Source organism: Apis mellifera, linkage group LG7 (assembly GCF_003254395.2).
Source record: "Apis mellifera strain DH4 linkage group LG7, Amel_HAv3.1, whole genome shotgun sequence".
Taxonomy (NCBI): Eukaryota; Metazoa; Arthropoda; class Insecta; order Hymenoptera; family Apidae; genus Apis; species Apis mellifera.
In genome coordinates this window covers 7,813,740-7,827,741 of record NC_037644.1, presented here as the reverse complement: position 1 = coordinate 7,827,741, position 14,002 = coordinate 7,813,740, and the positions used below count along the sequence as shown (strand labels likewise).

Below are 14,002 nucleotides of genomic sequence, written 5' to 3'. Positions count from 1 at the left end.
ATATATATATAATATATATAATGGAATAATATATATATAATTTAAAAATAAAAAAAAGAAATTGGATTCTAATTATTGATAAAATTGAAAAAAATTGGTTTAGCATGAACAATAATCTAAAAAATTGATTTAACAAAAATTTTTTCATATATATGAAATTTTATAAAATTAAGAATATATTATTATAGTTAAGTATGTAACTAATTTAAAATATAATATATCATATGTTTTATTTGTAGATCCTAATAATATCTTAAATATAAATATAATAAATAATATTTTAAATATGTCAAACATTGTATGAGGTTAAATAAAAGTATACTTAAGTATACTTTGATCTTTATTTCATTTAATACTATAAAATTTTATTTTACAATGTTTTTAGTTGTTTATAAATACTTTTATTCGTAATTATTTTCATTAATTTTTCATTGTATTAATGAAAATGAATGTGGCATAATGGTACGAATGAATGATATGAAGTCTCTTATTTGCTTAAAATTTATAATATATTCTATCTTTTATAGATTTTTGTAATATAGTTTAGATAAATAATAAATTTCAATATTTTATGCTTTGTGTTGTTATATTGAAGTGTTTTTGCATTATATTAATATGCACAAATTGACAAATTATTTATAAATACATACAGCTAAAACTTTATATAATAAGACTTTGTAATTTTAACTGAAATAAATATCAAAGTATTTCTGTAAGGTATATTAAAATCTTTTTTATATTAAAATCAGAGTTTGTTTTTCATAATTTTCAAATATTTCACATAAAAAGTTAGATATTTTTATTAAAACTATAAATAGATGTAATAATATATTATATGAAATATCTTTTGATGTGATATGATATATATATATGTATATATATATATATATATATATATATATATATATTATTTAAAATATAATTATTAAAATCTAATTTTAATCTCTATATTATTTAAGAAAAATGTTTAATTGACATTAATATTTGAATGTAACATATTGGTAGATTATAATTAAATTGTGTAACTTAAGACATTTTTAAATAATAAAAGCATTAATAATATTGTGCTTCAAGTTAGTTAAACAGATAAATATAGTAATAGATTTATAATTTTGTAAAATAGATGCATAAAAAATATGTTTTTTTTCATTAGATCAACGATTTAGATTATTATAATGGAAATATTAAGTTATGATGGAAAAAATCTAATATTTGAAAACACAATCTATTCATGAAGTGTTTTATTACTATAATATATTATAATATTATTACTATAATATATTATAATATATTATAATACATTAAATTTTATTTTTTTTAAATATTAATGTATGATATGTTATGATATATATTTTGACTTATGTTATATTATTCCATTATTGATAATAAATATGATTATTATTTTTAAAAATTTTCATTTCAACGAAAAGAATTTAAAGTGAAATTTTTTAGAAAAAATAAGTTTTTATAAAAAAAATTATTTTATAATTGATTGATTCAGATATATCGATTGATATTTTACATATTATACATATAATAATACTAAATTGCATTTTAATATTACATATTATTAGAAATATATTGCAAGATTTGGTATCATAAAAATATGATACCAAATTTATTAGAATAAAAAAGATGCAATAAAGAACATTTCACTTTATACAATTCTTTTCTTATCTTTAAATCAATTAGTGATAAATGTAGATTTGTTACGTATATGTAAATTGAGTATTAAATATTGGTTAAATTTATCTGATTTTTTACATTATAATGATTTATATGATTTTCAATCATATTTTTCAATTTAAATGAGAAATTTTTATTAACGAGCTATTTAAAAATATTAAAAAAACCATTTAAAATAATAAATATTTTATAACTGTGTAATTTATGCCAAAATTCATTCTTTATTTTGATATCTGTCAATGAAATGATCAGTCAAACTTTATAAGTCAATTGATTAAATCAGTCATTTAATAGATACACAAATAAAAGTTATATTTAGTTAATATTTTTAAATTATATTTAATATTAGGCATTTTTCCAAATAATAAAAGAAATATTTTAAAGGAATAGGAATTCTTATAATTAAATTACAAAAATTAAAATTAAAATTACTTATTGTATTATCGTTAAAGTTTTATTTAATTAAGCAGATAATTAAATTGATACAAACAGTATTATACTTTAAACAAAAATTATTTAAATAATTTTTTAGATCTTAAATCAATAATAGTTGATATAATTACATTGTTTATTCAAATTTAAATATTACATATCTAATAGTAATTGTACATTTGTATAAGCTTTATATTTTTTTGATAAATAAAGAAAATATAAGCTATGATATTAAATTATTATTAGACCTTCAAATTATTTATTATAATTTGATTATTTCAAATATTTATTAATTTGACAAATTTTTTATTATATTTTTAAAAGTTATTTTTGCAACAATTTATTTATATATTTAAATTCCAAGCAATGGATGATTGATATAATATATAACTTATAAATATTTCAGAAATTGTAAAATATTTTTTCAATTTCTAAATTTATATTTAAACATTTTCATTTAATTTTCAATTATGAGTCTTCTTTTTTTTAAATTTATTCCGTGCTAGGAACTATAGTAGTAGTGACTATATAAGGTTGAATACCTTCTAATTCTTCTTTTGGCAGATTTTCCATAAGCCAAGCATCAATTACTGGAAGATTTTTTTCACTCCATTCTTTTATTTCCATTTTGCAACATTTTTGCGTCATAAGATCGGGTGGGAATTCATCTGAATGACTTTCATACAATTTACGCAATATATCTAAACCTTTTTGATTGCTAAATGAGGAAATTGCAGATTCCACTATACGGTACCAAATATGTTTCTTATCGTCAAATCTTTCTTTCACAGTATCCCAATTATCTGTTAAAAAGTTGAAGAGGGTTGTATAACCAGCTGCACCACCACTCAATGTAACAAAAATTAATTGGATATCTGAATCAGTAAAGTTTCCATTCTGATTGAGGATTGTTACATTTAACAACCTGCAATATTGTTATTAAGAAAATGAACAATTATTATTTTTCTAAACAAAAAAAAAAAAATACAAGATATAATATAATTGTATAATTTTTATCGTTCAAAATTTTTTAAACGTTTTAATACATTTTAATGAATTAATCGAACATAATTATTCATGATTACCTTTCGATTTTATATGTGTCTTTTGGACAACCAGCTAAAGATTTTAAAAGATAAGTTCGTTCATTTTGTTTCCTTTCTGGACTGTTCTGAGGGAAATTTATAACACGTTGAAGTCCAAATTCCCATTCTTCTTCAGTACCCCATTTAAATACAGGACAAATAAATTCATTGGCAACTCTATAAAATAAATAATATTAATTTTTATATTATTATCATAATAATAATTAATAATTAATAAAGTTTAATCTTTAAAATATAATAATATCTGATCGATAGAAGTTTTAGAAATATAATTATATAAAATATATAATTTTCAATCATTCATTTAAATTATTTTAAAATATAATATTAATATTGCAATTGAAATCACAATTGTTTTTTAATTTTTAAAAAAAATATTACGAAGAATTGTTTTCTGAATAATTAATACCATTAAATATAAATACAATATAAAAATTAAATATCTTAACTATCACTTGCGATGAAATAACTGTAATTTTTTACTTTCAAAATAATAATAAAAATAATAAGTTTACGAACGGATTTCCCTTATCCGGTTCCTTATCGGTCAACCATTTTTTGTATTGATCCCGCGCTTCATTGACACATGGCTCGTATCCAGCACGACAAAGGAAATTTTTCGTCATTCCTCGCATGTGAGTTTTCCAAGATGGTTCATCCGTCTCAATATTTTTATTGAGTTCCTCATACAAAGGCTTCAACAACGTCCGTATGTATGCCTAAGTGACAGATAGATTTCTCATTCAATTGATCTTATAAAAATATCATTTTTATGTTGCAACATGTAAAAGTAATTTATTATTTAAACATCACATACAGAGAAATATTTACCTCGAATTTAGGATATACTTCAGTTCCCTCGATGCGTCTACCTATGTGATCAATCATCATGAAAACTGGCTCCCATACAACGTGGCTCCTTTCTTCTTTCAAGAAGAGCGTCATGTTTAACGCGATTCCGAAACAAAGTTCTCCGGAATAAGCTAAATTCCAAGAATCGTGAAGAAGTTTTGCCCTGGTTAGAACGGGTATCTTTTCCCGATTTGGGCTTTGTAAAAATTGCGATAACATTTTCCAATTACAGGAATCATAATTCACCGGGAACATGCCTATAAAATCATCGTACAATGTATAAAATAAATGTGAAAAATTATCAAAGAAAATCGAGGAAGTGGAAAACGGATTTTAGGTATTTTATTTTAATTTTAATCTACATTTCTATTCTCATACCTATTTCCTCCGGATTGACAATGATAAAATGATTTTCGTTAGTGCTGTCTGGAACAGTGAGATTTTTTGCTGAATTTCCTTTCGTCAGCCACAGGTGACAAGGCTCTTGAAATGTTAATTTTCCTTCGGTCATTATCACTATCGGTATGTCCCATTCATAAGAAACTTTGGGTGCGGAATCTCGCGTAGTTTCTCTGAGGTAAACTTTCTATAAATATATCCCACATGAACGATATTAACTTTCTAATTAAATTGAACATATATGTATCAAAATATTTGAATAACAATGAGTTAAGCTCGAATTAAGAATAATTTATCATTTACATGTACAACTATCATGATAAATATATCATCATAGAAATTATAACTATTTGTGTTGCTGTCTCTTTTGTAATAATGAAAATACCATGTTATCTCAAGAACTAAAGAACATCCACCATCAATGATCTAAAATAGTATGTAAATGTATTCTATTGTACATTTTTATTTGGATTATACCGTTAAGATTACTTTAATGGTTTTGTTGAAAAAGATGGAACAGCATTTTTTCGTTCTTCAAGGGTAAAATCTTCATTGTATTGTTATGCTCATGCGATAATTGCACATCCGTCCGGTTTAAATTATTTCTACATTTTACAAAAACTAATTACTTATTTTTTTTTTGTTCGAAAAAGAAACGAACCTTGGAATTTATATAGTCACTTATAATTCATGTATCACATATATATATATACAAATAAAAAAGCAAAAATCCTTTTAAAAATTATTAAGGTAATAAATAATGTAAATTTTTTTCCATATATTTGATTGTCAATACAAAATGTTAATAACAATTGATTAAAATATAATTTATTTTAAATTAAAATAAACTATAGAAAAAGTATTTTAAAGAAATTAAAAAATAAACACATGATTTTCATGATAAAATTTTCCGTAAAATAATTAATTAACGTTTTTTTGCATGTTGAAGTAAATAAAAATGAGCTGGAAAAATTGCAAGTAAAAAATTGTGTAAAAAAATCTATAAAAAATAAAAAGAGATCTAATATTCTAAATCATTTAAAATATTAACAAATAAAATATAAAATATAAATGAATAAATTACTCTGAAAATGTCTTGTTTAATATATATTATCAAGAAATTATTAAATACTATTGTTTTAATGCATTGTATTATATATTATATTTCTTAATATTTTTTTATATAAATGTATAATTTTTTTTAAGATTAAAAGATACGAACAAAATTCTGAGTGATTTCGTTATATAAAATTTAATTCGAAAATAAATATTATTGATCGTCCAATTGATTATTCTTTCTTTTGTTGCGTTTGTACTCTCGATTTGCATATTCCACATCGTTACGTACTTATGCAAGAGAAGAACCGACTTCATTCAAAGCGTCCATAAACGAATACAAGATTGCATTCCGTGTTCATTGATGCTTTTATCCGTGCGAAAATCATCGTCACTATCTTTATGCTTTTTTGCGTCTCTGAGGTAAGCAACGTTTTTTTTGCTCGGTAAGATTAGTAAGCAATTGTAATTAGTAAGCGTACTACACATACCTGGCTAAGTGTAAGAGTTTGGCTTTCGTAATCGCGAATCACGGTGACTAATGGTACCCTATCCCGATTGGTCCACGGGCCTGCAATGCTGTTCACTGTCAAACCTTCTGGCAAAATGTTCATTTCTTTCGCGACATCGTTTAATCGGCTGTAAATGTCATCTGCAAAAAAGGTTCGTAGGTTCCTGAAAAAATTGTATTTGGCGGGTGAACAAAAGGCGAATAAAAAATTCAATCGGGAAAAATAGCCGGGAAACAGTGTCTCTGAAAATGATTTATAGTAAATGATAAAATGGCGGATTATTTTCGAGATAAAATTATTTTTCTTCTCAAATTGAAATAAAGAAAGAGGATAGTTGTTTGAAGATAGAAACGAAAATAAAACAACTAAAAAATGCATATTGTATGAAAATTTTTAGAGAATTTGCAAAGTTCAAAATAATGCTAATAAATTAAATGATACGTGTATAAAGTAATATAAAAGAAAATATAGATTAACATAGGAGAAATTAAATTCAAGATAAAAAGCCAATAAAAGTTTTTTTATAATGATTTTTCTAAATGTTTGTGAAATAATGTAAATTAAAAATATTTTTAAAATAATTATTTTGTAAATTATTTGACATTAAAATGTAATTAAAGAGATTGCAAGAAACATTAAATTTTCTGTTTTGTCCATAATATATAAATATAAAGAATATTATTATAATTTTTTCGATAATTATTAATTTAAATAAAAATTTATTAGAATTTAATTAATTAAACTTGCATCTAAAATCTGCTTCCCGGCTAACTGATAAAAACAATTACTACTCTTCTGAATTCTGTTGAATGAAATTTCTAACGCCTTTCTGGAATAATTTCTCTCCAAGGGTGTAATTGAACATCCGGAATACCAGTTCCGCTATAAGAAGAAAAAAAAGTAACGTAATTACACAATTAGTAGCAATTTGAAGTGCTAATTACACGATAATTTTTTTCAATAGTATATAAATTTGTTAAAATTTTCAAACTGGTCATTTAAATAAAAATTATTCAAGTGTTTTATAATCTTAAATATCTTTTATAATTTTTTTTTTTATTAATATTTGAAACTTTGTTAAATCATTTAAAATATTAATAATTAATATTTTTTTATTTATAATGATAAACATTCGAAAAGTTTAAAATATTTTATAAAAATATTAATATTTTATATATATATGTATTCTGAAAAATCAGTTTATCAGTAAAAGAAAAACGGAGTCGTAAAAAAATACATCTGCGTAATTTGGTTTTATTTTCTACAATATTTTTTATCTCCAAAGATTAAGTTAAATAAAAAAAATCTAGTCATAATTTATGTTATAGAATATTCTTTAAAATGTATTAGAAGAATGTATTTAACAAATAAAATATAAAATATAAATGAATAAATTACTCTGAAGATGTCTTGTTTAAAATATTATCAAGAAATTATTAAATACTATTGTTTTAATGCATTGTATTATATATTAAATTATATATTAAATAATAATTATTAATGATAGCTTTTATAAAATAATTTAATTAAAATTTACTTTTCGCTGATGTAGCTTCATTCCTGATTCCCCCAACTCTCGAAAAAGGTTCAAATTTTCCAAATTCGTAATAAAGAGAATATAACAGAGTCATTGGCCATTTTCCTTCCATTTCGTCTGGATTAAGCTGCAATGAATATATCACTTTCATAAATTAATTTTCGTACATGTACGTATTATATTACGTACATTCACGGTGGTCATTGAAGCTAAGAACGAATTAAGTGCTTTGTTAATTGGTGCATCACTCCAACGGAATGGCGTAATATATTGACCGATCCATTGATAAATTAGTTCATAAGCCGTATTCCAAATTGAAGGACTGCTTATTTCACTTTCCCTATAATCAAATTATTAAATCCTTAAATAATTATTTGTAGATTTATATATTTGTACCTGCAATAGGTAACTTAATAATTTTTAGCTTATTATCATATAAAAAAATTATTTCGTTCAAATAATTAGAATACAAATATATAATATTCAGACTTATATATAGAAATTTAACAGAAAACATGATTTATCATATGTTTTTTTTCTATAATTTTTATTTGTAAATAAATTATTACTATTTATAGTTATTTTTTTGCTTAATGTTTTAGATATATTTAATAATATAATACAATATATCAAGTAATTCATAAAATTATATGAAGAGAATTAATATCGATTTTAATAATATTAAGAATTATTTATTTAAGTACAAAATTATCAATGTTTTATATTGCGAATCGAATGTAGATAATTTTGGATGCCATAATTTCAATGGTTGATTCATACTTGTTGGTAATTAGTCTATAATGTAGTTATCGATATAGGGTTATTCATTAAAAAAAATATTAACAGAACTAACAAATTAATAGAAATTATAATAGATTTAACGAATCGAAAAATTTGACATGGTTTTTTTACAAAATTAAATGTTAAATTTTACATTTTATTCAAATTTTGAATAATCTGCCGAATTCTGTTACTCGACGGTCGGTGATATCAAATCCTTTTTATCAACGAAAAAAAAACTTTTTATATAATACTTTATTGATTATTTTCCTATATATATATATATGTTTCGTTTTTTTCTTTTCTAATAATTCTCAAAAAAATGTTAATAATTTTATTTTATATTTTAATATTATATTTTATTTGATATTTTCTCCACGAATGATATTTTTTCTGCGAAATACACCATTTTGGAAAAAATTAAATATAAATTTTGAAGATATATAATAATTTTTAAGAGATAAATTTCTCCACAATTGCTTTTTTCTTATAATTAAAATTTAAATTATAAAAATTTTTTTATTTAATAAAATTATAAAATACACATTACTATACATTATATATATATTTTGTATGTTAAATAATTAATATATAAAATTATAATTCATATATTATGTATTTTTATTTTTTAATAGACTTATTTGATTCATATCGATAAATTTTATTGTTAATAATTTATTTAAGTAAGTAAAAAATATTTACAATTTTAATTTTATTAACTTATCTGAAATCAAGATCATTTATATTTGGAAAATTGAATATATCTAAAAAAAAAATTATTAATTATAAAGTTAATCTAATTATATGTATATGTAATCTATTATAATCTATCTATAATTTAGGATAATAATTCATAAATGAATATATATATCAATATTTTTAAATTTATAATATAACGATATTAATTTTACCATTCAAATAAAACAAACGATCAAATTTTTGGCTTATTTCAAATTTTTTACTTAATCACGTAAGTAATTTTATCTCTTAAAATTTTTCAAAAAACTTCAATAATGTTTCAATGGAAAAATGTAATTAATATTATTGTTTACAAAAAAAATATATATATAACACTGTTTATCTTTTCATGCTCGAAAAAAATGTGGTAAACGATACATACTTAAAGAACATCAAACCCCAACTGTCAGACGCTTTGGTGGCACTGTACAAAGGGACCGCCACCAAGTCGAGTTTCGGCAAAACAATCGAGCTGTTGAAATATTCTTGTAAATAATTCATAATCTTGACAACTTTGTCAGGTACGTCCCTTAAAGAATCCAAATACTCCTTCCGACCCCACACTTTAATCTCGAGCTTTCTTCCATCCATTTCATTGATTTCCTGTGTGGGCGAGATACTCTCGAAGTCCGATACTATCAAAGCCAATTGGTACGTTGATATTTCCGGTGTTTTCGAGAAATGATCCCAGATTAAATCCGGCTCTCCGTCTCTGAGAAAGAAAAAAGAACATATTTTAATTGTGTAAACTTTTACACGATTGAAAAAGTATTTCGAGCTACTCATTTAATTAAAAAACTTTGAACACTTGATAATTAATGGAAAGGATATCGTATAAGAGATTTGAGATATCATGCTTTATATACACTTTAATTATTAGCCTATCGAATTTAACTGATATTGATTTCTCATAATCTAATGAATCGAATGCAAGAACTTTTCAAATTTCATCATTGCTCAAATAAAATATATCGATATAAAATTATATAAATATACAATTTAATATATTTAAAATTTTCCAATACTTTTGATTCTTAATCATCGATATGGAAATATACGATATTAAATTAAGTTAAATCAACTTTTAATACACAATGTTCAGTTTCTAAAGTGAATTTTCTTATTTGAAATACTCTTTAATTTACAATTTCCTTTCGACTTGCCATTAAACAAATTTATTCATTCGCGAAAGATTAAATAATGAAATGATGAAAGAAGGGAGAGGGAAAGAGAATATTACAAATTACTCACATTTCCGTGCTGGTCTCGAGAGGTGTGTTCGAAAGGGCAATCATATTTTTCGGCCGTAACACGCTCAGTTTGAAGGACGCTTTGTAAGGAGGTTCATCCATACAAGGGAAGACAGTTTGCGCGCTATCCAATCTTAGATTGGTGGCCACAAAGGGACTGGAAAAGAAGATGTATATTAAGCGAGATTCTTTTTCCTTCCTCCCTCCCCTTAGATTACGTGTAAAACATTGCAATTACTGTTTATTTCCATTGGCGTCGATGTATTCGTTTTTGAAGAAACCGCTGCTCTCATCGGTGGTAAGGTTTCCGGTGAAAACGAGATCTACTTCGCAGCTACTTCCCTTTTTTAGCATCTGCTCGAGATGAATTGCGTAAGAAGATGGCCATGAATTAGGACGAGTGATTCTCGCAACGTTCACGTCCATCAGTGGCAAACCTTTCTCCCTTTTTATTTATTCATTTATTTTTTTTTTTTTTTAATAAAGACAGACATTAGTTTCGATAAGAGATAATTTAAATACCATAAATTATTATTATTACATTTAAATTAAATAAATAGTGATAAAATTAGATAATTATTTTCGTATGCAAATTTAATTCGTATAATTATTACACGTAATGCTTTCGAGAAATTGTGTATTAAAGATTTATTTGAGGAAACAATATTTTCTATACAGTTCTTTTTAGTATTATTTTTTAATATTTATTGATAGCATATAGAATACATCTTCTTGGTATAATAAATATAATATTTATTAATTTTAGTTTTTAATATTCGTAAATAGAATTTCATTTAATTAAATTGTATTTCATTTTTTTTTATCTTAATTTGTGAAATTTCTCGATAACAATTTTATCTTCGTGAAATATGAAAGTTAATATATACGTATTTTGATGAATTTTTTTATTAAATTTTTAGAATATATTAATTTTAAAAATTTCCAATGATTTCTATCCAAAATTTGTATTATTTTGACTAATTAACTTCAGATTGAATTCTTTTAATTATTAAAAATTGCTTTTTAATTTTTTATTTCAAAGAAAAGTATTGCAATTTTTATTGAGCGCTATTACTTCAAAATTCATTCAATATATTACATTACAAGACTTTATTTTCTTCAATTAATAAAAAAATATAATTAAATCTTAAAAAAAATTCGTATTTATGTATCTTTTAAATGCATAATAATATTTTGCAAAATTGTATTATTTTTTAATAAATATATTATTCTATTAATTCATATTCTATCGTATTCAAATTTAAATTTCTCTAATTAAATTCTCTCCACAAAGAAAATTTCTCTTTAATAATATATACTATAAATAATTAATATAAAATTATCATTATTAAAAAAGAATTAAACATCAATTATATTCAATAAAAATTATCCAATATAAGAGAATATAAATTTGAACCAATAATTTATATCCTTATCTTTCTAAAAACTGTTCAAAATATTTCAAATTTTCTATTTCAAAATTATTGCATGAAATATAAATATAATTCAATTTAAAAAAAAAAAATGATTCATTTCTAGAAATGAAATTTATTATCCTACATATAATTCAATTCCTTGTTTCCTATCATATTAATTAACCAATCATTTAAACTTTTATTCAAAGTTAAATTAAGATTTCTTAAGATTTTACCGCTTGCTGTCCATTCATTTCAGTAAATTTACCTTTCCTCCAACGACATCTCCGTCGCCCTAACGCTATACCCCGAGATGTCAAGATGTGGGTGAGCATTTAAAATAATTGTGTCGCTGGTATCTGTCCAAGTGACATTGATCTTAATTCGACCTTTGAATTTATCGTTCCCAATAAAAGGCTGAAGTTCCAGGTGGTAGCTGGTCGGCACCACTTCCCTTGGCAATCTGCGCTGGCTTACTTTCGACAGATACACGTCGTTCAAATCTATGCTTCGTTTTGATTTCCATGGTATCTGGAAAATTATTTTCCATTTCTCCATCTCGAATTTTATCCTTCCCTTGTATGTGTTGAAATAGATGCATTTTTCAAACATTTAATATACGCTCTTCCTTATATAAAGAAAATTTCAATCATGGAAATGGTATTCCAAAGAAATTATTATTAATGAAACGAAAAAGAAAATTTAATTTTAAAGAAAGTGAAAATGAACATAAATATATATATGTATGTATTATTTCAACTTATAATTATTTTCCAGAAAGAAGCTTTAACAATATTCAATGAAACGAAAAAGAAAATTTAATTTTAAAGAAAGTAAAAATGAACATAAATATATATATGTATGTATTACTTCAAGTTATAATTATTTTCCAGAAAGAAGCTTTAACAATATTTAAAATTTATTTTTTTATTTATTATAATATAAAATACAATAAAAAAATCGGTATTTTAAATACAAAGAAATTATATATATATATTGATAATAAAATTACTTACACTAGAAAAAGCTTTGGTATCCTGTGGAAAAATGAATATCAGGAAGAACCCGGTGATAGCCGCTATCCACCTCATAGTTCTCCTGTGGAGTAAGTCGAAACGATTATTTACTTGAACGATGAAAAAAGAAAGTAACAATTAATTCTAATATACATCGAAACGAAACGAAACACTTCAAAGAGTTATGGTACAATTTAAAAAATTTTTCGTAAACACGTAAATCATCTTCCACTTTGTCTCTTTATTATCCGTCACCACGACGATTATCAAGCTTATCGATCTTAACAATCGAAACTGCGAAACTCTAACCACGACTCGAACACTTACTTCGCGATCCTTATCCAACACGTCCTCACTTGCATGCGGTGGACAACGATCTAACCGGTGCAATTCGTGTATTTTCGAATATCACCCACTTCGAGAGCCCCGCAGCCTGGCAAGTTAGTGTTGACGTTTGACCTTGATACCGATAGCGATAATCCCAATAATCCGTGTCACAATGCCAGCAGAAAGACCGGGTCCGAACGTAGTCGTTGGCCAACTGTCGTCCAACTTTCCGTTCTTTCGAACCGGGGCCGGCCTGGATTGAATCGTACGAAGAAAAGGATGCAAAAAACATAAAAAAAAAAGAAAAGAAAAGCAAAAGGAGAAGAAATTGCAACGAAGAATCAACAAGAGTGAAAACGTGGACGGCCACGTGATGCAAGGAGGAGATCCCTCCTCTTCCCCTTCATCCGTGGATCGGTGTCCGAAGCAGCGGTGTTCAAAGCGCTTAGATCCACTTAGCCGCGTAATCGGTGGATCGTCCATTATCCAATTCCATCTGGCAGACGTCACAAAAGGGCCTAATCACGCTTGTACCCGTCGGTGACGGACGGAGAGAGAGAGAGTAACGTAACGTGAATGGCCAATCCCGAAAGCGTGAATGGGAATTGAGATGCCACGAGCCTGCTCCGTGGCGTCCGTCCGAGTCTGGTACCGTTTCTGCAACCAGGAACCCATTGTGTATTCGTTTAATGTTTGAAAAGCGGCCAATTCAACAAACCGACGTGTTCGTTTCCGATTTGGTGTCAATTGGAACTGATAGGGAGGGAGGGAGGGAGAGAGAGGGAGAGGTTTTGTGTATCGTCGTTTTTTCTCCTTCCTCGAACTTCAACCACTCGTGCCACTCGTCAATTTGTCTCCTACGACTTTGAGGGTGGGTCGAGCGAGGGAGAGAGACC

General features: G+C 24.8%; 1 protein-coding gene across 1 annotated transcript; it reads right to left on the bottom strand.

The window, feature by feature from the left end:
- Positions 1–2,603: 2,603 nt before the first annotated feature.
- Positions 2,604–13,141, bottom strand: LOC409077 (aminopeptidase N). The gene is made up of 15 exons (XM_392602.7): positions 13,107–13,141; positions 12,780–12,861; positions 12,032–12,294; positions 10,587–10,793; positions 10,350–10,505; positions 9,481–9,810; positions 7,770–7,920; positions 7,581–7,707; positions 6,835–6,925; positions 6,023–6,206; positions 4,455–4,662; positions 4,056–4,333; positions 3,744–3,943; positions 3,204–3,380; positions 2,604–3,043 (listed from the first exon to the last, which is right to left on the bottom strand). Exons 1-15 carry the CDS (start codon positions 13,139–13,141, stop codon positions 2,611–2,613), a joined length of 2,922 nt encoding a protein of 973 aa, XP_392602.4. The 3' UTR covers positions 2,604–2,610.
- Positions 13,142–14,002: the final 861 nt, after the last annotated feature.